This window comes from Echiichthys vipera (genome assembly GCF_963691815.1).
Source record: "Echiichthys vipera genome assembly, chromosome: 21".
Classification (NCBI taxonomy): domain Eukaryota; kingdom Metazoa; phylum Chordata; class Actinopteri; order Perciformes; family Trachinidae; genus Echiichthys; species Echiichthys vipera.
The window spans coordinates 11,100,923-11,125,294 of record NC_139846.1 but is presented as its reverse complement, the minus strand read 5'-3'; the positions used below and the strand labels follow the sequence as shown (position 1 = coordinate 11,125,294).

Genomic DNA, 24,372 nt, shown 5'->3' with positions numbered 1-24,372 from the left:
TAATTTCACTTTAATTGTTTAGCGTTGGATATTTGGTGTAATTTCACTTTGATAGTTCGGTTTTACCCAATCTATCACTCTGTTGCTAACGGGGCTGGCTCTGATGAAAGTGAGTGCAGATGAGCTTTTACTTTTGGATGGTTGCTGTTGATTTTTGTGTTGTCGTGAGATAATGATGTTGATCATGTTAATACAGAAGACTGCAAAAACAAATTGGCATTGCGGTGGAAAATCACTCTTTTAGTCTTTATGGTATCAAATCGGACTCGAGCGCGGCTCTTATTTTTTTTCTGCTGAACAGTGATTCTTTCATTACTGCAAAATGAAATGATCTGGGCGTGATTCATCAAGTTGCTTTTCACATACACACACACAAACACACATGCGCGCACCCCCTTTTGATGTCTTGACTTTGTTTATTAGTGGTTCATTCCATGATTGAAATGGGGGTTTGGGTTCTCTCAGGCCGTAAATCAGCATGTCAGCTGGCATTTAGTGCTTTGTTTCCCATTTCAATCAAACACCCACATCACTTGTTATGAGCCCCCAGCTCGACTCCTTGCTTCTCTCCTGAGCCTTGTAGTACTTACTGACAGATGGTGTGTCCTCGGCTCAAACCATTTTTCAAGACGTATTGAGGGTCGTTTGACACTCCTGCTCCTGATGCTCATTTCCATTTTGTGAGTTTTGAATGGGTTTAGGGAGATTGAATTGTGGAATGGGAATATGAGCGTTGACATTGAGAGTGGAATATTTAGAAAACATCCCCTTTTTTCTCACACTACTTTCTTCTCTCTTTTTGTCTCTTTGCTCTATTTCTCCACTGACCTTTACTCCTCTCCTCCTCTGCTGAGAATACATAATGCTGCCCTATTAAAGGCAAGCATCCTTATAGGTGTCAGCACTGTCACTCTTAAACAAGGGCCTATTATATGCAGGGGCACTTTATTTTGCCTTTTAGCTTACTTACCACATTATTGTCACCTGTACTTACCCTCTGTGTGAAAAGCCATGCAATTTAGGAGCACACACAAACACACACACGAACAAAGGGCAGCTTCACACCTTGGTGCCACAGCCCGTTGAGTGCAGAGCGACTATAGCGAGGTATGTGGGCCTTTCCCCGGGTGTTATCACGTAATTCACTGAGAGTGTGGAAGCATGCTGGCGCTGCGGGGTCACAGCGAGGGCCAGGCTTCCCCTCCTCCTCCGTCCTCCATTGTCTTGCTGCCCTGGCCATTAAGTTAAATGGGGCTCCAGCAGGAAACCAGAGGGCTGTTTATGACCCTAGCTGGGTACCCTCGCCAGCAACTAGTTTACTAATGGAAGGTGCCTCGCCTAAATAAAGCTTAATGGCTCATTTAATCTCTTTTCGGCCATCACAAGGTATAAAAGGGGAGAGAAAGGCCAGAAAATTCTATGCGGTAAATGTTGGTTAACTGTGTCATTTATTTTTCCTCCTTTTACTTGTGTCCTTTAGTTAAGCGGGCAAATTTAACAATCTCAACAGAGCAGACAGATTGACGGAAAGTCATTTTACTGTTCTTCACACTGATTGTGTCATCTGAAGGAAATAGCTCTTTTAACTCATGTCGTCTTGAGCTGCATTCGTTATCAAAATACATGTTTAAATTGAATGTGCCTCTCTGCTTCTTTGTACTCCGCAGACTTCTGTACAGTTTAGCTTTCAACGCACGTTTCCTAAGGCATCTCTGGCACCTGATAACTTCCATGACAACTAAGATGATCACTGGGTGAGCTTATTATTGGCAAATGTATCTTTGTGTATGCTCTGTACAGCGTGGGCCTCGTACTTTACTCTTCCTTTCTGTCTTTCCCCTCAGCTCCATGGTGCCGCTGCTACAGCTGATCTCACGAGGGTCTCCCATGTCATTTGAGGACTCCAACCGCATCATTCCCCTCTTCTATCTCTTCAGCTCTCTCTTCAGCCACTCGCTTATCTCTGTTCATGACAGCGAGTTTTTCGGTCACGAAATGGAAGGTAGTAGACTTTTTCATCTGTGAAGTTTTGCTGTATCGGCCAAACTAGCATTGGAGTAGTGACGTATAATGCTAAATGAGTCTTATAAACCTATGCTTCAACCACACACTCCTGTCACAGTGTAGGAAAGCACATTGCTATCACCAGACAACTTTGTCAAAGCGGAATTATCAAGCTAGCGGTCCCTCCTCCTCACTCCCTGCAGCTCTGGAGAAAATCTCCCTCCTCCTCACTCCCTGCAGCTCTGGAGAAAATCTCCAGCTGCGTCGGTTTGCTATCCTCCCAGGGAGCTGCGACACACTTTATGGCCCCACTGACGTGTGTTGCCACCATGTCAACTTAAAACAATCCCTATTTACTTGTACTAGTCAAATTACCATGGCAAATGGCTCAATGCCCTTTCTATCCAATTAAATTTTTATGTGGACACACCCATCTATCCTCTATCTATCCATTTCCCTCATTTGGTGGTTATTTAGCAAAAATTACATTGCCGTTGTCGTTTGTTTTCGGCAATCACAAGCTGTCTTGCCGCCATGTAAATGTGAAAATCAATATCTGTAAAAGACAATGAGTGCATTCTCCCTCTCAACAGGTCAGACACAATCCTCCATGATGCCCTTCACGCTGTTAGAGCTGGTGACTCTGTCTCGCTGTCTGAGGGACGCGTGCCTGGGAATCATCAAGCTGGCCTACCCGGAGACAAAAACAGAGCACCGTGAGGAGTATATGGCTGCCTTCCGCAGTGTGGGTGTCAAGACAAACACTGCGGTTCAGCAGAGGATCCAAGCCGAGCAGAAACGCTGGGTACAGCTCTTCAAGGTAAGATGTATAAAGCATAACATAATGGTTTCAAGAAATTAAAATTTTTATTGCAGGCATTTGAATTTGTCAACATTCAGTTGACAATAAGCAAATCTTATTATTCACTCAGTATTCGTACTATTTGGGGAAATCATCAGTGATGTCAGGAGTGATGCAGTATCCAAGAACAAAAGGCATGAATCATGTAAAACTTGTCTGTTTCTTGTTCTCTTTGCTATGTTTTTAAATTGCACATACACTTTGTCAACTCAAACACACAGAGGATTGCTTAAAAGATGATTTGAAACTGAAATGAGTTTTGAGTAGTGAGATGCACACATAATCACTCTGCAGCCTGTTGCATCAGCCGTGTGTAATTTCAAACTTAGCCTACTTATAACGTCAAGTAGTACTAAGTTGTGATTCATGCATTACTCAAGTAAAAGTGGTTGAACTACGGAGATAAGTTACAACATAACTCTAAGTAGTTACACTTGCACCTGGGGTAGGTATAAATCATAAAATGTCACAGAATTATGCTCACTAATGGTAAACAGCAGTTTTTCTGCACGGCATACTTTTTCATTAATTGCATGCCATTTTGCACCACAGTCATTCAGTGGAGACCTAATTCATTGATATGTTATTTTAAAATCGATCTAGCTTACTACGATGTGCTACACTGACAAGTGGCACATGCAAACTGGAAAGCTTATGTGCACGGTAACCATGGTGATGGAACATCTTTGATCATTGATTGGCCCTTTGCCTTAGTTATGACTTTACATCCGAACTCATTAGGTTATTCCTAATATACAGTTAGTTTAGCATCGCGCTGGTTTCGCATAATCCAAAACACATTATGTCAGAAAATAAGATCTGTGACTCACGTTTATGATACTTGCACGTTTTTTTCAGTCAATCTACACACACCGGCAGGGCCGCTGTAAGTACTTTTGAAGGACGTGCTGTGAAAAAAATTGTTTTTTAGTTTTTTTGGAAAAAAAAACCTATGAGCCTATAGGCCTATTTAAAATTGAGATTCACTACTTTGTCATATACTGTTCAGTGCACAGGGCCAGGGTCTATAACACACAGATGTCATCAGTTCTCAGGTGAATTTGTGCTATTAATTAAACTTCACAATAACTCTATAACAATGCAATAGATTTGGTCAGCTGGCATGAACCTGAGTCCATCCAAAATCCTTTTCCACACATCACAAGGTACTAATATCTGACTATTTATTGAACAGTTCTCCACATCCAGTACGCAAAGAGCACACACACACACACGCACAAAATAACACTCTCCTTGCGAAAATACTATAGTGGGATGTTAAACTGCATGAATAGATACAGTACGAAAGAGGCGGCACCATGCACTTACTTTGAGCTACAGGAAGGGCGCCATGGTTACAGGTGAACAAATGTCAAGGAGCGCTCTGGGGTCGCGGAGATAAAGTCTCTTATGAGGGAGATAAATAATTAAATTAAAATCCAGAATACACGTTATAGCCTAGGTGTGTCAAAATCACTTCCCAAAATATTCATACAGAATTTATAAATTGTGGAAAACATTTTTAATATATTTTTTATTGAGGGAGAACTATTGATTTTCAATCAAGATTCCAGCACAGGCAGATCGTTTCAGTGAGGTGGCTGCCTGAGAATTTATAATGCAGAAAAAACCCTGAACATACTAAATAATTTAACCTCCATGGAAAAACAAGCTTCAAACTGTTGACTGCTAAGCTATTGTAACAGTGTTGTCATTTGAACTCATGACAATAATCCAAGATTTCTCTCATTCTTTGCTGTTGATACCCCAAAGCATAAATCTTGATATGTGACACATTGACATCAGGGATAATCCTTGTGTGGCCTCTCTGTGCATTGAAGCATAGTTACCTAATGCCTTGTGTTAGTGGAAATCAAGCATGTATGCATGAGCAGGCAAAGACAAGGTGGATTGCTGCCATGGAGGTCATCCTTTGGTTATTTACCCAGAAGAAATGAGGCAGAAAACAGCATTAACTTCATTCTCCTTGGCTATTTTTCTCATTGCACATCACCCTTTTCATTCCGCCTCTTTCTCCATTCTCTGTCAAGGAAACAGTAATTAAGCGACTTTGTTCTTGGCTGTTAGTCTTTGACAGAAGGATTTGCAAGTGAACACTGGCGTTCCGTGAAAGGTGGCAAATACGCAAAGAGCACGTTGGGAATTTTCATAAAAGATCTGCTCAAAGGCCTCTTGTCAGCTAAAACGACCCATTAAAGAAGTGGGGAGCAGGAGAAATGCATTTCCCAAATTGAACAGTGGATTTACAGTCGGTTTAACGCTGCTGACCCCTAACACGCTAATGTTTGGTTCGTGTCATCAGCCGTCCCTCCCCATCCTTTATCACCTCCATTGTCGAGCTATCTATTTAATTGAAAGAAGTTAATTGAATGAAAATGATCAACTAAGCTTGTATTAATATTGCTAATGGAACTTTCTTCTTGGCCATGTTTGGAGAACGATGTCACGCTGGAGTTTGGGAAAGGCCCATTAAGGCTTGCACTTAACCCGATGGGCTAATTAAGGAATGCTTATTCATTCCCAGAGTCAGGGGGTAGGCCTGCTCCAAACCCATCGCCACGCGCCTTTTACAGCCTTTTGCACTTGCCATTATTGCGGACTCTCGTTGCCTTGCAGTGATTGGCCAAGATTGATTGTCACTCTATGAAAATGAGGGGCTATAGAAAATAACATTTCGATTGAAATAATTTAGCCTGGGTATTATATGGAAATGGACTTGCTGTAACTGTTATGGTAGACATAACAGCTCCCTTAACAAATCTTCATGCAATGACATGAGGTCATATAGCAGTTGTCTTGCGGTGACTAGCCATAGCAACAGCAAAGCCCATAATGTCCAGTCGAAGGAGGCTGAAACCTAAACGTTTGCTCCGTAAATATTCTACTTTAAGGTCTTCAGTCCAAATCCTGGACCAAAATCCTGCTGGGAAGAGTTTTGTCTTCTGCAGGCCAGAGAGCCACGCTGGTACTTGCAGTGCTGTGAACCAATGCTGTCTTGTGTTTTGCATTCTCTGTTCAACGGCTGATGTCAGCAGACCTCGTCAGTAATGAACAGGGCTGGACATTGAGGGATGGCACAGGTCGTTTTTCTTTTATACTCCCCATAAATGGTGCACTAATGGCTGAATTCTCAAATTGCTTTTTTCCCCCCTCTCTCAGTGAAGGCACCTCCTCCTGTTGAGCGGCCTATACACAGAAAAACCTCTTCATCAGTGTTGTTTTCTCTACTCTGAAAAGTACTTAGAATGTACATTTCATTATCCTACAACGAAGTGGACTCTGTGGGGATATAATTGCCCGAGTTAGAGATGTTAATCTGATGTATGTATGGGTGTGTCTGTCTGCGTGTTTGATCTACTACCCAGGTCATCACTAACTTGGTGAAGATGGTGAAAGCTCGCGACATTAGACGACCCTTCTGTCCAGGAGGTCACTGGCTTTCTGGGGAGGTCAACATCCGTGCAGATAAGGTACTTGACTGTCATCACAACTGTTTAGATTTTGTATTCATTCATTGTTGGATGTGATATTATGTCAGCTTTGAGTCTTGTTAATTGCCTGAATTGGCAGCAGTGGTTAAAGTCAGTGAATATTCAGATAATTATCATTTCTCCCTAATAATAATATGAAATCCAATTCACGATAAAAGCTTTTTACAGTGCATCTAAGCTGAACAACAGTTAAGAGGAGGGGGAGGTCTTTTTTGCATGTTGAATTTGTTTTTTAAGCAGAGAAGAAAATGGTCAGAGAGGCACTTTGTATGAGTGGCTGATTAGCTATTCTGTTTAATAAAGTAGTGTTAATAATATACAATCATTAAATCACTTTTTCAAAAAACGTTACAATGTGCTTCCAGGAGATTTAAACTAGATCTGAACAATCTCGATGCTTTAAAATAACCACAAACAATATGAATTAACAGGCAAGAACAATAAATAATACAACAGTACAAGTGAGCACAGGACCCAAAGCAACAACTGACAAGTGGAAACGTTTATGAAAATAATATTTTAGGGGTTATTTAAAAGAAGGCTACTGTTTTTTTTTCTAGGAGGATATTCAGAGCTTTGGATGTCTCAAATCTAGACTTAAACTTAATCTTTTTCATTACCTGCTTTTTTTCTCTCAAGGTCACCCAGCTGTATGTTCCTTCTGCAAGGCACGTATGGAGAACACGAAGGATGGGCCGCATTGGGCCCCTTCAGTCAACACTTGATGGTAGTGCAATCTTTTAGTTGTTGTGACACTTATATTGGAAAGGAAAATCTGAGAAAATTATATTAACTCTTGGGTATTTGAAAGGAAACATTCTCATGTTTTGGTGTTAATTGTACAAAAAACAACACAAATATGGCATTAAAAACATTGAAAACCCTTTTGACATTTAGCCTGCCCTTCAAAAAGAAGTAGACTGTAATTATCTGTGTCTATGAAGTATTTGGGATCAGCTGGGCTTTTTTTCCAAAACATTGGTATTGAATGGAAATTTAGAATGGTATACAGTACTGCCTCAGCTTGATAAGGAGCTCAGGAAATACTCCTAATTTATGTCCAAAGTCACATTCTTTACGTTTGCGTTTCATATTCTATGTAGCTGTGCATTGTTATTATTTCTGTATGAGTGAGGCGTCATCTCCCTAGTTTCTTTCTATAGTAGATAAAGGTAAGTGGTTAGGGTGTAAATTGAGCTCTACTTTAGTGTAGGACAAGATCATGATTCTCCCTAAAGTGCCTAAAAAAACTCACAATGTAAAGATTTCTTTCACAGGGACAGCGGACAAAAGTCTAAGCAAAGTCATTAGCCTTCCAGTTTTAACAAAGATACATTACCACATTCTCTCATACTGACTCAATTAGGCACTCAGAGGAAAGTACACTGACGCAGGCAGGCAGTGACGCTTCATCTGGCTCACTTTGAGCCATCCTGGGTTTCTGTAAACTATGGTGTGAAAACAAGCTGATAACAATGTGTGTATGATCTGCCTAATCCCACTCAGAGGCTGTATGGGATAAATTCAATTAGTGTGAAAGTACCTGATGAACTCAGCCACATCTGGTCCATGTGTTTGTCTGGCCTTTTCTCATTTCCTTAAATGGACAGGCTCGTAGCTGATGAATGAGCAACGTATTGACCACTCTGAGGCCATATTTCTCCTCAAAGATGGAAACCTGATGGGAAAATGCAGATCAGATTGACTAATTGAGCAGAATAATTGAGCTGCAGTGGGCACAAAGTGAGGAGGGTGAAGAGCAGTTTAGCTATTGTGGCAATTTTTTTTTGGAGGGGGGGGGACTAAACGGTCTAAACCCAGAGTTTAATACAAAACAAACATCAGCCTAATGGATAAAGCCCGTTAGGTGGACGGCCAGCTCACAGTAGGGTTAATTAAAATGGTGTAAGATGGAAATGTCTTTAATAGTTGACCTGTAAACGGTGGACTAGGTCTTACTTACAGAGCTAACAGCGGGAAAGGTAATAAACTGTTAGATGAGCATTACACACAGAGGACACCTGATGTGGGGAAGTATCCTCAAGATAAAGTTCCCTGAGAAAGGCTGGTAATCCCTGTCAGATTCAGTCCACTTGTAGTTGACCCTGACCTTTATGTGTCTCATGTGTCTCATTCTCACTTAATTATAAAGAAAGCCAAGTGGCCAAGAGAAACAAGTTATTTTACTATTGAATCGACATTTATTCTGTGATAGAACTATTTTAAGATGTGAATGTCTACATGTTGCGTTTGGAAAAGTAATGACGACAATCAAAATATTTATTGGAGTAAGGTTGATTTTCTGCTAAACTTCAATTCACAGTGAAATGCTCTGTGCTGACAGTGCAGTGATGTGGAGCAAATGTCCTGCTTAGTGAAAGTAAATTGCGTGTTTTAGACCTAATTAATTTAAAATCTTTTTCATGATACGTGCGATAACAAAACCTCAGATAACTAAATATCTACGAACAGAAATTTGGTTTGTCATTTTGCCAGTTTGCCAGGAGAATGAACGATCGAGAAATCCTTTAATGTGTTGAATGTTGCCTGCAGTTGGTTTAGAGCCTCCGCAGCTGTCTGTGTCTGAAGAGAGACATCTGGCCATCCTCACAGAGCTCCCTTTTGTGGTTCCCTTCGAGGAGCGAGTCAAGGTAATGCACACAGCCAAAAAAAAGAGAGGTTTTATGAGCTGTATTCAGACTGAATATTGCAGGGCTCTCCGAAGAACTGTATTGTTATCACTAGAATAAGAGTGTTATCAGTTGCAAGTGTAATATTGACATTCTGTGTCTGCTAAAATTCCTTTAATTGTAAATTTAACATTGTATTTTGGAAGTGGAACGGTGCTACAGTAAACTGTAACGGTGCTGCATTATTCTTCCAAGCCATGACCGACATTTAGGGTGTATATTTATAGAAACGACACAGTTTTTGTTCATGTTTTGGAACAGAACATTCCCTGAGCTCATAAAAATATAAATGCATGAAGAGAGGAAAAAGAAAAGAAAGAAACAGATATTTACTTTCACAAGTATTATGAAGTATCATCGTGTGTACTGTTAGGAGAACTGTTACTACCAGCTGGTCAAGCTATAGAAAAAGTTTGTTTTAAGTTTATTTGACCACCAGTCTTCTGTTGCTTTTTAAACACTTGTCACTTTTGTCTCTTTTTGCTCTAAACTATCAAAAAAGGCTGAATGTTAACAGTAGAACCTGTACTTCGAATTAAACATTTTTACAACTGAAAGGATTTGTCACTGACCCTGCCACTGGGCTTACATCTGTCTTGTAGATCTTCCAGAGGTTAATCTATGCTGACAAACGGGACGTTCAGGGGGACGGGCCATTCCCTGATGGCATCAGTGTCACCATCAGACGCAACTACATCTATGAAGATGCCTACGATAAACTCTCTCCAGAAAACGGTACGGCTTGCATAACTAAAATCAATTTAAATAAAATAACAATGTTTTCATGTGCATTATTTGTTGTGTTAAATATGTGAGGCCAGCACACTTGACATTGTGTTGAGATGACAAATACAAGACAAGAGGAAGTGTGTGTGTGTGTGTGTGTGTGTGTGTGTGTGTGTGTGTGTGTGTGTGTGTGTGTGTGTGTGTGTGTGTGTGTGTGTGTGTGTGTGTGTGTGTGTGTGTGTGTGTGTGTGTGTGTGTGTGTGTGTGTGTGTGTGTGTGTGTGTGTGTGTGTGTGTGTGTGTGTGTGTGTGTGTGTGTGTGTGTGTGTGTGTGTGTGTGTGTGTGTGTCACTCTTGTTAAGCTCCATAAAAGCTTAACATTGAGGATCAAGATTCCAGTTAGCATTAAAGATGAAGGTTAGCTCTCTCCTTGTGTAGAGTATTGAATTTCGGTAAAGTATAATTGCGGTTCCGATTATTATAATGGACCACATAAAAGCCGAATCAATTATTTTAAGTCACCTCTTTTGTGTTTGAATATGAAAGGGCACTTCAGTGGGGGCAATCTGATTAAAAAGAGTAGCAGGAGACCTGGGCTGAAGACATGATCTATATCATTTATGTGTCTATAAGTTATAGCTGCCATGATTTATCACTGTACATTAATTATTCTGAAAGATGACCTTTTATAGAATTTGATTTGAATATTCTGCAGGTCAAGAAGGGGCTTTCTTGCAAAATGTTTGTTGAGAAAAACAACATGATACATCAGATTTAAATGATAAATTATAAGTTTCTATTTTCCAGGTCATTTGTTGTGAGTTTGGTAGTCTTTCAGTTTATATTTTCCAGCAAATGCAGCTTAACCTGATTTGTCAGACGGTCTGTAACACAGAGCCATCTGAGAAGACCTCATTAGAAAAAGCAATGTGAAGACTCTCTATTGGACCAGTTGTATCCAAATCCCCTCTCCTTGAAAGTGCCAAAATAGCTGAAAGACTGGGAGTTCAAGATACAGTAGCAAAGGAGTTTACCTTCTCATCTTGTTTTTACAGTGTAGTCTAACTGTTTCTCTTACCCTGCCCTTGTGTCATTGTGTCTCTTAGGAATACGTCATGTGCTTTAACTCTATTTTATTGTGAGTTTTAATTGTTGGTTTATGTACAACTGTTTATGAGCTGCCGCCTGGGCCAAATCTTACTTGCAAGAGAGATTCTAAAAGTGGATGTCCCAGCAAAAATAAAATTACCATAAAGCATAAACTTCTTTTCATCATTTGTTACTACAATAAAACATCTAAATTGCAAATGGATTGTGTTAAGCAAAGTTTAAAAGCAGACAATCTCATAGGCCAGATTAAAGTAATATAGTTATAACACTAATACAGCCTTTACCTTGCAAAGAGTAAAATATTAAAATGCAAGTAGGGATCTTACATATTACCTGAGGTTATATTTTTCGGAGGGATTTACAGGAAGTTCAGTCTCTTACATCGAAAGGGCAACAAAGGTTAGACACATGACCAAATGTGTTTTTGATAACGTTTAATTTTTACCAGGCTGAGAGCTAATTGGTTTTCATTGAGCACATGTTGTACCTGACTTTTCCTGAATAACCCATTGAAGAGAGTAGCTTTAAGGAGTCAAGTGAATCTGATTTATTGTTAAGAAAAGTAATATAAGGTTGTGTCCAAGACTGTAAAATTGAGGATGTGATTAAAACCATCACAGACTGAGAAGGTAACCATCAGCTATTAGAAATTGAAGACACGGTCAGCCTCAGAGGTTTCATTCCCCTGCTGGAAATCGCTGTAAAATGACTGTAAAGAATCTTGCGTTGGCTTTTGGTTTCATATATCAGAGTGAAGATAAAGTCAAAGTTTATTATGACCATTAACTTTATTGGACAATCCTTTGTTTGTTTCCTGTGTCTTTTTGTACCTTCATAAATCCCCCCTCTTGCTCTGTGTCCTTATAGAACCGGACCTGAAGAAAAGGATTAGAGTCCACCTGCTAAATGCTCACGGTCTAGACGAGGCCGGCATTGACGGTGGCGGCATCTTCCGTGAGTTCCTCAATGAGCTCCTCAAGTCGGGCTTCAATCCTAACCAGGGCTTCTTCAAGACGACCAACGAGAGCCTGCTCTACCCCAATCCCGCAGCAGAGATGCTGGTCGGAGACTCCTTTACGAGGCATTATTACTTTCTGGGCAGGATCCTCGGAAAGGTGAGCCTCCAAAGTAAAATCTAATAATGATGATGCTGTTAGATATTCCCATGTCCTTTTTTAAAAACCTTAAAATGATTTAAACAAGGAGGAATGTCTGAAGATATTAAAGCTGTTGTTAAGGAAATTGTAGGCTGACTGTCTTGATTTGATGGTCAATATGTCACTTAAGATCAATAGCAGTTGGTGTCAAGGCCCTGGCAGCGTATATAAATTAACAAGTTGTGTTGGTGTTTGTGTTAGAAATTGACATCATTTGTTTCTTGGGGTTAGAACTTTCACCTGGTGCTCATAGAAGCTTTAGTTTTGTTGATTAGCCCTGTGCATAATCTGTTGACGGCATTGTTTTTCTGTCGCCTCCTTCCTCTGATGGCACCATTTATTAGAGCCTAACGTTTCTAAATCATCCTTAATGCATGTGGTAGCGATTGTTTATCAAGATGCCTTCCCTGTGGGGGGTCTACCATCTCAACCCGGAGAAGAATTACCTCATGACAAGCGGTCGCCTCTCAATTAGGGCTTCCATTAGCCGATGATTCCTACCTCTTGTTTGTGTAGTGATTGCATTTGGCCGGCACTAAATCAGTGAGCCCACACAGACGGGGCATAAATAAGCTTTCAAAGCATGTGGTAATAGCATTTTGATCTGTTTTACAGTCAGGAACATCCAGGACTCTTCTCTCTTGCTCTACTTATCGGAGCATCATTTCTTCTTCTTCTTCTTCTTCTTCTTCTTCTTCTGCTTCTTCTGCTTCTTCTTCTTCTCCCTCTTCCTCTTCTTCTTCTTCTTCTTTTTCTTCTTCTTCTTCTTCTTCCTCTTCCTCCTCTTCTTCTTCCACTTCTTCTTCTTCTTCTTTTTCTGTGAGAAATGATCAATCAGCAGCTAGAAGCTCTCCGCCCCCACTCTCTCAATATTGTGCTCTCAATAGCTAATGGTTCAGGCAATTAGGCGAGGGGAAATTAATTTGAATTTGACTTTCAATTAACCCTACCTTAAGTTCCTCTTTCTCCATAAAAATGGACGTTTGAGTGGCCATTTGAGGGGTGTATTGATATTTGTTTAGTGCCGTTATTGCCTGGATAAAAGGCAGCCGTTTATATAGATTGGGATTGCATCACCGTTGCTGCAGTGTTCACAGTGCACATTGCAGCTCAAAGGACACAGGAGATTAATATTGTTAATTAATGTCCGAGGCGTGCCATTGTTGTGGAGGTGATGTATTACAGGCAGGAGTGGCTTGTCTAGGGTACTCACTGAAATGGGATTGAACATCAGAATAGAGGCCGGTCATCATCCTTCTTCCTCACTTGTCCACCCAGCTGACAAGCTGAAAGATTTAAGCCACAAATGGTGAAATGTGAAAACGTGTTTCTTTTGCTTTTGTGGTTCTATCCTTCCAGACAGTAGACTAAAGAGTTAATTTAATCTTGATGGGAGTGTTTTCTGACATGGTTTTTTATCAAAATCACATTTCTCATTATGTAATTTGACCTGCAGGAGGTTCGCTTTATGCCTCCTCCGTCTCTCATTAGTACAAAACCTCCAACCTCATCAGCAGTGGCCTCTCCACTCCGTAATCTGTCGGGTGAGGAAAGTTTCCTCCTCCTCCCGCCTTACCCAGCAGACTTCTGCACTGTCTCCTCTACCTGATCTCGAGCGACTGATAGTTCCCTTTGGAGGTGTGGGAGGTTGGCGCCCCTTATTAATAGAGATGCGTTTTAAAGGCATTATAATTTTATTGATTCTTAATGTTGTAAATTAAGAAATATATTTGGCAGCTAACAGAATGCACCTGCAATGTTGTTGGCATTTATTTCACCTGATGGTGCCGCGATCTGCTTTAATTGCGTTGCCACTGCACTCACTTATATTAAAAGGCCTGGGCCATAATAATTAATTCTTTCCAGCCCAAGTCATTTTGGCACAATTTCTGGCAATAAACACTCATAAATAAAGTAAGTGGCATTGAAAAAATAAGGCTACAGGTTTTTTCCATATACTTATTGCTGCCTCTTCCCGGCATAAGTGTTATTGATAGGTTTCAAGGGGCCACACGGCGCATATGGTCTGAAACGAGCACCGGCCACGAGAGAAACACTAAGTGGATTATTTTGCATAAAAAATAGACAATGTTTGAAGTTGTGCAATTAACCTGTGTTTAGAAAATAGCTGTGATTTATACGTGCGTGTGTGTTTAAGATGCATGCATTATGGAAATCCTCTAGATTTATAATCCATTTAGCTGATGCGGTCAGGGTTTTTAGCGCTATCATTTATAAAGACCTGTATATTTTAATGCCTCCAACAGGCTCTTTTTCGGACTATTCCAGTACATTAGCTTTGGGTTTTATGAGTCACCTGCCCAGCTGTGGTTCTTAATGGCATTTGAGGTCAAGGTGAGAATTGGCATTTATAAAGTTTGAGACGGGTGAAACCGAGGCCTGTGTGTTTTAGAGAGATTGTGTTCTGTGTTTTGCTCTCAGTCACTCTAATGTGACAAGATTTGCTCTTTATCTTATCACTTGATTCTTTGATATAATAGTAGTAGGCAGATTTAATGTCATATAATGTATGTTGTAATCAGATTTTTGAATATGTACTTAGTAATGTTATGCTTGCCACTTGATACAGCCGGCAGTCCTTTAAGTTATCTCGGTTATCTAATCGTCATGTTTTATTCAGTGACACCCAAGCAATAAACAATTGCTGTGTTTAATGCTCAGAGCTTTTTCTTATTTATACCAACTGACTGGTGTTTGTAGGGGACTTTACAGGAGTGAAGTGTATCCGTGTCCTGCAGTTGTCCTCCACTAAACAGCCACGTTTTTTCTACAGGCACTGTATGAGAACATGCTGGTGGAGTTGCCCTTTGCCAGTTTCTTCCTTTCCAAACTTTTGGGAACCAGTGCAGAGGTGGACATCCACCACCTGGCATCATTGGACCCGGAGATGTACCGCAATCTCCTCTTCCTCAAGAGCTACGAGGGCGATGTGGAGGAGCTGGGCCTCAACTTCACCGTGGTTAACAACGATCTGGGAGAGGCTCAGGTGACTGGGGGTTGGGGACAGAGTGGGATGGAGTCAGATAAATGATTCACATGTTTTTTTTTTTCCATCTCTGTTTCTACTCCGATCAGTACCTCTCATTCAGCCGTCTTTCCTTCCTCCTGTTTGGTTCCTCTTTGTTGCGTTAATAATTCATTTCCTTCATGATGTACCACTTTTCAGCTCTGGGAGAGATAAAGCACGTCTCCACTGTCGCCCTAAGCTCTGCCGCGGTGCAGGGAACACAGCAGCTCTGTTGACCGTTCCACCTGCCTTTCCCCCCAGAAATTATCTCAGAACACGCCTGACAGAAGCAACTAGCTGCTCTTAAGCACGTCCCCTCCAAAGCTCAAGGCTGCGGAGACAAGCCGCCACTAGCACTCTGAATCACCTGAGTCCAGACGTACACTCTACCCGGAGCCCCTGTTTGCTCAGGGCCTTAACGCGTCTTATTAGCTCTTCTCAAACAACACCTGAAATGGTCGAGTTACAATGTAGCCCTCCTGGTCGCAAATAGGGCATCGCAAACACGATAGGGAAAACAATTTGTGAAAGATTAGGCACACACACGGGAGCAGTCTGCCCTGCATTTGCCCTCGTGAGATAGCCAAAGCAAGCAAGATAAGGACAGTAATTCTCTTACATTAGCACATAATCAGAATCCACTGTGGGGGCGAAAAAAGCAGAAAATGATTACCTGTCTGTAGACCACATGCTGTACACAGCATTCAGGGGATGGACAGAATAAGAGAGACACCTTACTTTATAATACAATCTAATTCAGTATTGCAGCATTGAATACCTTTGTAAAGCTTATCAATCAGTTTTTTGTTAAAACTGTGTCAGAGGTGCTGATTCACGTTTATTGTAAATTTTGACTGTAGTTTGTACTGTTGTTAAACAAATATCGTGTTTCTCTCCATGTGACCACTGTTACTCATTGCGGATGCAGTGGCCCTGTTTGGCATAACTCAAAAACGTTTCACCTTGCAGAAAGGTAGTTGTTGTAATGAGTATCGGCATTAAAACGCCCAAAACTTTCATCCATTCAGGCAGTCACTATTAAGCCTTTTTTTTTTTACCCCTGCTGTTTCATGCTGTTTTGAAAACTAAAAAAGAAAAGGCAATATATAGAAAATCAAATATCACAATATTTTGGACCTATTACCTCAATATCGATATTGCGGTGATATTGTAGGGTTGGCTGTTGGTGCTTTCACAAAATATTTACACAATGAGGTATTTGATAAATAATCACAAGCTATGTGGATATAATGACTAAGTGGGTAATGTCAAATAATAGAACAGTCTGGAAAGTTTAGAAAATGTCATTACTTTCCTCTAATGCAGCCTTTAAAACAAGGAAAACACAACACTTATAACGATATCCAAAGTTTCATATTACAATTATCAATATGACAATGATTATCCATATATTGCGCAGCCCTATTTTGTTTTGGGATTCTTCGGAAGTGTTCAAAATAAAAGAAACGGCTAATGAAATTTGACTTCTGCAAGTGTGGGTTGAAAACCTTAGGAACAGTCGTTAAGGTCTTAAAAGACAAGAGCAGATGTAATACAGGCGAAACTGCATCGGAAAGAGATGAACATAATATTTTGTCCCTCTGTAGCTGCTATGATGTCGTCATTTATGAACAGCGACGAGCACATCCTATCAAGTGCTAACTGCTCTATAGCTAATGAAAAGAGAACTTGAGGCCAAATTGCATTGGACCAGATGTTCAGTGGATGTGCTATATTTAGAAACACTGAAATGCACTTAACCACACACACACTCACGTCGAGCCATACCTTTAATCAGAGTGCTGTTGAAAAACATTTTAATTATCTTTCTGTGATTGAATTAAATCCACCTGGAACAACTAAAGCACTTTCTTTGTTTGTTGGTCATCTGGCATCCATGGCAGACTCGATAATAAGCTCAATATGATCTGCATAATGAAGTATGCAGTATGGCTACCTTACATTAATATTACTCAGCTACTGTAAGACGTGTCATATCTAAACAAGACAATACTGGAACTAAAAGTGCGAGGAAACTTTTTGACCCAGGTGGTTGAGTTGAAGCTGGGAGGCAAAGACATTCCTGTGACCACGGCAAACCGGATAGCCTACATCCATTTGGTGGCCGACTACAGACTGAACAAACAGATCCGGCCTCACTGCTTGGCCTTCAGACAGGGCCTGGCTAATGTGGTCAACTTGGAGTGGCTGCGCATGTTTGACCAGCAGGAGATCCAGGTACACTGCACATGACGAGCAAAACTGTCCATCAACCTGCAACATACAATATTTAAAATCACAGAAACTTTTTTTTGTTTTTATTTTTTAAATAGGTGCTGATATCTGGAGCTCATGTGCCAATTTGTCTTGATGACCTGAAAAATTTCACGAATTACTCAGGTAGGAGCTGGTGTTCAAAGTGTTTAAGCTGGTATTTCAACTTGCTGTGGTGTTTTAGCGAGTTAGTCTTTAATTTCCATAAAGCTCACAAGAGGCTGATAAAATAACAAAAAAACAATGTTCAAGGTCGATGCAGCAGAGTTGGAGATATCCTGACTTTTAGTACCTAGTATGACTCCAAAACCACAAAATCCTACACTTCCCATGATGCAACTTAATAATATCTCTTTGTTAGTGTTTTAAAACCCCACACATCCAGTATAATTTGCTCTTCTTTTAATATGTTAGTCAGCAGCCTTCAGTTAACATACTAATAGATATAGCGAGGGTAATGTATGAGTGTGGGTTGTACAAAATCATTTTCTCTGTTGTCATCTCCTTTAGGCGGGTACTCGGCCACCCACCCAGTTATCGTGATCTTTTGGGAGGTGGTCGAAGGCTTCACAGACGAAGAAAAGCGCAAGCTGCTGAGGTTTGTCACCAGCTGCTCAAGACCTCCACTGCTGGGCTTCAAGGTGAGGGGTTTTTAACGGACTTGAACTTCCCCCCTCGCTCCATCTCCGCTCTGCAGAATGTGTACTACCTGTATCCTCCATTACTGGCAGATTTTTCCAAGCTCAACATAGGGGAGTGTTCCCTCCTAATGGGCTTGTAATGAAAATACCTAGACTGATAACAGCCCTCAAAACGATCATTTTTAAATTATGCTGCGATAACACCGAGCCAGTGTGGTGAGGTCTTATCTCCACGTCCACTGTTGTTTTATAGTTCATGACTTTGCGCTGTAGAAGAACTCCCTCTGCAGCCGTGGTTGTGTGGGCTTGGTCAGAGATCCTGGCTGGACAAATATTACCATTCAGAACTCTGTAACAGGTTGAACTTTTGCCTTCTGTGTGAGAGGACAGAAAGCAGCAATTTCCTGTCAAGTGAACGTACAAGAGAACTATTTCCCTGTACTTCTAAATTTTGTACTAGCTGACTCATTATTGCTCCTATTCCTGAAAGGATTTCCTAATTGAAAGCTGTTTCACAACGGTCTCACTGACATGATTTGTGGGATATGACACAGGGGAAAAAGCCCAAAGTATTGCTCTGAGCCATTAAAGAGTTTTTATGCATCTTACTTCATCTAAGCAGAAGCTGTAATCATCATATGATTGGTTTTAGTACTCTTCATGACTGTCATTAGTTAAGAAAACCTAATTGAAGTTTTGCAGTAGAGTAAGGGAACAAAACACTCTTTAAAATCCTTTGCAGTACCTCCTCTCAGGGTTTGAGGTGCCTTTTTCCTCATTTAATCAATTTGACTTTGGCCAGTGTGTGGATGTCCCCCCCCCCCCTCTTTCCTCGCCTCTTCTCCGGACCGGAAAGGGCGGTAATTCGTGGGGGGAGCGGCCCCTGACCCGGTCCGCAGCCTGAGCCAGCTAAGCCTTAATTAGCTGTCATGAAACGGCCCAGGATTCATTAGAGGAGAAATAGCTCTGTCAGGAGAAGCCATTTAAAAAAGATGATGGACACTCTCCTTTTTTCCAAAATGATAGCCGTGGTAATGGCACTTTCTCAATAAGCAACGATAGTTTAATACGGTAATTGTCAGAAAAATGGGGTCATTACGGCTAAGCCCCTGAAGAGCCATTTAATCGGGCGCGTATGGCCGATGAACCGCATATGCTAACTTTAAATAGCAGGATGAAATCGGGGCGGAGGAGCTTATTCGTCGGCCCGGCTTGTGATGGAAACAGTAGGTGTCACAGTCTGCAGATGAGGTGGCCTCATCACAAGGAGGCTTGATTTAAAAAACGCCAGATAGACAACATGAAATGACCATTCCTTCAGTGTCTCATCCAAGGGTCAAACTGTGGGCCGGTTTCCCACTCAGCACCTTTCATGCACTAACCTGATTTCCTAAATTTATATTTCCACTATATTAGCTTAACACTTAATGTCTCTCTTTTAACATTTATCCCCTTGTGAAATTTGACATTTATTGCCTAATCGGGATTGCTTTGGACATTGCGATCATCACTGACACGATCCGCGTCTCATTATTTGTCTGTCTTTAAATGCCTCAATATGTTCCAATTTCTTTGTGACGGCAGCCAATTTGTCCACTGGTTATTAACAGCTTACGTATGCACACAGGAGCTCTACCCGGCCTTTTGCATCCACAACGGCGGCAACGACCTGGAACGCCTGCCCACCGCCAGCACATGCATGAACCTGCTCAAGCTCCCGGAGTTCTGCGACCAGCACCTCATGAGGAACAAGCTGTTGTACGCCATCGAGTCGTCTGCAGGGTTCGAGCTGAGCTGAGGAGGGCGTAGGTTTCTCTGTCCCTGCATCCATGGACTCTACGCCACAGACATGGCTTTGGCGAATAAGACTTTAGACAGAGTAAAGAAAAAAAAGACAGTAGGGAAATCGAATGATGCACTGACCTGCCTGATTTACTGTGTTTGTGTGTATGAGTGTGTGCGTGTCCAGCCAAGGGTGAGGAAATGATCGCCCACGGACTGAAGAAAAAGGGGGTGCAAGGATGAAGCAGGGGTGGGACGCCTTTTTTTTAATCCCTTTTTTTTTTTTAAGTAATTTAAATGTTTAATCACTTTTCAGAACAGCGATATGGTTGAATTTAGCAGGAAATATCATACGCTGAAACAAAACAACAAGAGTTGCAGCTGCTCTCTTGTGTAATGGAACATGAACAGAGTTATTTTTCACCAAAGATTAAGTGGCATCATATAAAAAAAGGCAATATAACGACAGAGGGACTCTAAAGCCGACCCATGGTGTGTGCCAAGGGCTGCAGAGGTGGAGGAGCTTTTGTGTATAGCTATCGTGCATTTTCATGTCGTGGTCACCAAAACTCCAGTTTTTGCGATATCTTCTACGATTATTATTACGAGTAACCGTCAAGTTTGATAACCTTAAGTGTGCACACGCCATCTGAAGTGTGGAAATGGCTCACATTGCTGGACTAAATTTTTGGGGGAGAGTATTATATGATTATGGATTTGTGAATATGTATATGTTTACACCTACTCTTGTATTATTCATTTATTCAGTATTTGTACAGGTTTGCTTTTCTTTCCTTTCGTGTGATGAATGGAGGCCTCATGTTTTCACACATGCTCTCTAAGGTGAACAATCTCTTCCCTGGTCAGCGCCCTGACGTTTGCTCATAGGAAGCAACAGCCGCGTCACGTTGTGTGGCTTACGAGTGATCTGTGTACCAACAGGGTGAAAAAAAAAAGTGTATGGAAATGAATAAACCCACTTTTCTTTTTGCATTTTCCTTCCATTAGTCTCTTTTCTTGTTGCTTGTAATTTACAGTAATGACCAAGACATAAAACAGTGCTTTGTGGGAAAATCTCCTCCTGAGTTTTATGGCCTCTGACATATAATTAAAGAAACATCCAGTTAAGAAACACTGAGCAGAACTATTCTGGCCTTGAGATGCATTATCGGGCTGAGCACAAATTAAGATTGTGTGCGTTTGTCATAAATCTACCTGCACTCTGATGCAGCACAGCCCAGAAGCTTTCCATCCCTCTTTGGACCGAGGCCATCTCTCCATCCTTTCCTCCCTGCTGAAACAGCCAACTTTGCTGCCCCCTCTTCTCCTCTCAGAGCCCGAACCCCTCACTTCCGCTGGGCCAGGGAACTCAAAGTGATAATTGGGTCTTAAAAACCAGACTTGTCATTGAAATGAGGGATTCATCTCAATTACTATGAGATTTATTTAAGACTATTACCTTGTGATGGATTATAACTGACAAAGTTAATGCAGGATGTTATGAATCATCCCCGGTGCGTAATATACTTTAGCTTTCTCATCGGCCTTTTAAGAGCTAATTGAAGCTTTTAGGCTTGTTTATCTTGCTGCAGAGCAAGGAAACATCAAATATCACTTGAGCATGATTGTGGATTGTAGCCTACTTTGCAAAAGATTACTCCAGAAGTGCCATTAACTGTGCATGCCTGGAAAGTGAGCATTAAACCAGATTGAGATTGTGCCCAACATGGAAACATATCTGACAAGTTAATCATACCTGTTTCAGTCTTCAACGAACAAGCGACAAATCATGAGACAGAATGACATTCATAGCTGCAGGTACTGCGTCGAAGAGAAAATCTCTTGCAACCCTATCCAGTTATGTTTTGTTATGACAGAGAGCCATCTGGTGGTCAACCAGTGGTACTACTCGCAGAACATTTGAACGTTTAGTGCCTGCATTTTGTACGTCTGTGGGACACTTCATGTTAAATAATGCACCTTTTCCTGCCGGTGACAGCTTCTTCTAAGTGAAAAGGGGGAAAATACTGCTCATTGTGCTGGTGACCCACATGAAACATTTCAAAGATGCATATTAATACATTTTGGCCGCCTGGTTGCAGCAGAAAAGACAAGAAATTCAGATTGGGCATTATGAATATGGATACAACAAGCATAAAGAGGTCTCATGCAAAACGTAGCTTTACAAATTTGGCGTAGCAGCACATTAGGACACATTACGTGTGACCCTGCAGCGTTATGAGAGTGTTCTGCTTGTCCAGACATGAACAAGGAGTGGTCCCAACCTTATTTCTGAGTTTCAAGAAATGTGCATGTTAGCAGCAGCAGCAGCTTAGTCTACATGACTCAATCTGCTTTACAGTTTTCAAGAATTGCCATAGTTTGTGTTTTAACCTTCCTCATTCGTCAACGTATAAAGTAAATGACAGCCTGCAGTCATAACAATCAAAGAAAAGCATCTAAAAATCTATGTAACTGCGTTTAGAGAAAGCTATCGACTGTGTGATAAAAAATGACCTGTGCCTGATATCTATTGCTGTGATTCCTCCTGCTCAATGAGTCTAATTAGATACTGACTGGCCATAATGTCCAGTATAATTAATAGCCATCTGTCATTTTCATTGGGTTCTTCCTTAGCTGGCAAGAGCTCTGGCCGACTTTAACGGCAAGAACGACCTTCATTTTCCATTTAAAATCAATGCCAGTCTGTAATTTCAGCCTCAATTCGGTTCGAAACTGCAATAACCTGCACTGCTTCATTCTGTTTCTTTGGGTTAAGATGAGTTCAGCCTGCACATTTTCTGGTTTTTTTCTACCCAGATCCTCTGTGTCCTGACCAGTTTTTTTACCTGTAACTTGGAAACTATGGAAGCCAATCCTTTAAAAAATAAACCAAAAAACTTTAAGACTTTAAGCTTGTCCCCTCACATCATCTACAGACCTTACACACCAGTGGTGCACACAGCTGTTTGCACTTATTTTACCTGGTTTGTCCTCTTCTGTGTGCATTGTGCCATCTCCCTGACTCTCTTGCACATATTAATTATTAAAAAAATATAGAAACTCATCAAAATCAGCTATTACAACAATAAAAAATGGCAAGATGACTGCAATAATGACTGATCTAAAATACTAATATGTACACGCGCATGTACACGCTGATGAGATGCAGATTTTCCAAGTCGTAGTTCCTCTGGCAGGTCATTTCCAAGTTGTGGTGCCTAACAGAATCAGCTGTGGCCCTTTAAGGTAGCTATGATAAGAGCCAAACGGGTTCCTGCCTGAGGACACAAGGCAATGTTCAGGTTGAGCGTGCAACGAATTCTAATCTGGGGCCAGGCCATAAATGCTTTAAAAGTAATGAGTATAGTATCTTACACCTGTACGGGTGTGCAGCACACTTAAAAGTTGCACTTAAACCCCATGCAAAGGCAGCCAGTGTTGCATGTCTCAAAGTTTCACTTATGAGTAACAAGTACCAGATAAGAAGCTTTTTCACAGCAGACATGTTTTGTTGTAATGAGCATGAAAAGCACAGGTGTAACATAACATTAATGACGGCTCTTCTGCGTGTAAGTATTGCAGTAAGACGTGCCTGAGCCGGGATACAATATAAGGGCCCTGGAGGTGTACACTGAAATGGAAATAAGACATTGTTAGTATAAGTAAAAATCTGTGCTTTTCCTATAATCATGTGTTTAAAAATCCCCCTGGGAATAAAAGACAACCCTACTTAGATACCCCCCCCCCCCCCCCCCCTCTTTTCTGGCAGGAGTGGTCTTCCATAGAGGTGTATTGAAAGCCACGCTGCTAATTATAATAATTAGGGGTCACCTGTTTCCCACACTACACAGACAGATGGCGCAGAGAGCTGTCTGTCTGCTCTGGTTCCCATAAGCCTGCCTTCACCTTCCATGACAAAATGCCCGACAATTAACTCAAATCCTGGACTCTAAAGAATATGTGACCGGCCCCGTGTCTCGGTTCATGCTCAGCGCACATGTGGACAGTCCGTGTTGACTGTCAGCACGGATGTGTGAGCAGGTCAGCTAAACCGCGCTGCTGTCAGCACTCAAAGGCATGCTGCTTTCAAGTGCCGCTCGTAAAAATCTCAGTCAGGGGTGCTAAATAAGACGTGATTGAGACTTACTTGATTCTGATGCTGCTTGCTTTGTCAAGAAGAAGTGCATACAGTTGTATTTAATAGCCTCATTATTAATATTGGCCTATGCCTTCAGTCCTCTGGTATACGTTTATTTGAAATATGGGCTCAGTTGAGTTGTGAGACAATTCTGGTATAATAAAATAAATCTGTCTATCGATAAAGGTCAATATGATATTTTTATTTCATTTTGTTCTCCAGTGCCACACAATAGCAGCAAATTAGAGGAAATGTCATCTGAAAGTAGATCATACCTTTATGTTCATGCAATTGAATTCTAAGTCAATATAATACGAACTAAAATGTTATTTGCTATCTCTTCTCTGAGGCGACACATACAGGTAGCTCTCAAATGAGCTTCACAGTTCTGAGCTTTGGGCTTATTCTGCGTTTCAAACAATGTTAGAAGTGCATTTGCTAATTGT

The 24,372-nt window shown here is 41.1% G+C and overlaps 1 protein-coding gene across 1 annotated transcript in view; it reads left to right on the top strand.

Annotated features, from left to right (window-relative positions):
* Window positions 1-20,783, top strand: part of ube3c (ubiquitin protein ligase E3C) — a 29,281-nt gene extending 8,498 nt beyond the window's left edge. Inside the window, exons 12-24 of the mRNA XM_083936535.1 lie at window positions 1,668-1,754; window positions 1,845-2,002; window positions 2,598-2,824; window positions 6,253-6,357; window positions 7,018-7,105; window positions 8,932-9,029; window positions 9,671-9,803; window positions 11,771-12,018; window positions 14,855-15,067; window positions 17,138-17,326; window positions 17,422-17,488; window positions 17,873-18,003; window positions 19,631-20,783. Of these exons, the coding sequence (XP_083792661.1) occupies window positions 1,668-1,754; window positions 1,845-2,002; window positions 2,598-2,824; window positions 6,253-6,357; window positions 7,018-7,105; window positions 8,932-9,029; window positions 9,671-9,803; window positions 11,771-12,018; window positions 14,855-15,067; window positions 17,138-17,326; window positions 17,422-17,488; window positions 17,873-18,003; window positions 19,631-19,801 (1,915 nt within the window). The 3' untranslated portion in view covers window positions 19,802-20,783. The remainder of the gene's footprint in view (window positions 1-1,667; window positions 1,755-1,844; window positions 2,003-2,597; window positions 2,825-6,252; window positions 6,358-7,017; window positions 7,106-8,931; window positions 9,030-9,670; window positions 9,804-11,770; window positions 12,019-14,854; window positions 15,068-17,137; window positions 17,327-17,421; window positions 17,489-17,872; window positions 18,004-19,630) is intronic.
* Window positions 20,784-24,372: the final 3,589 nt, after the last annotated feature.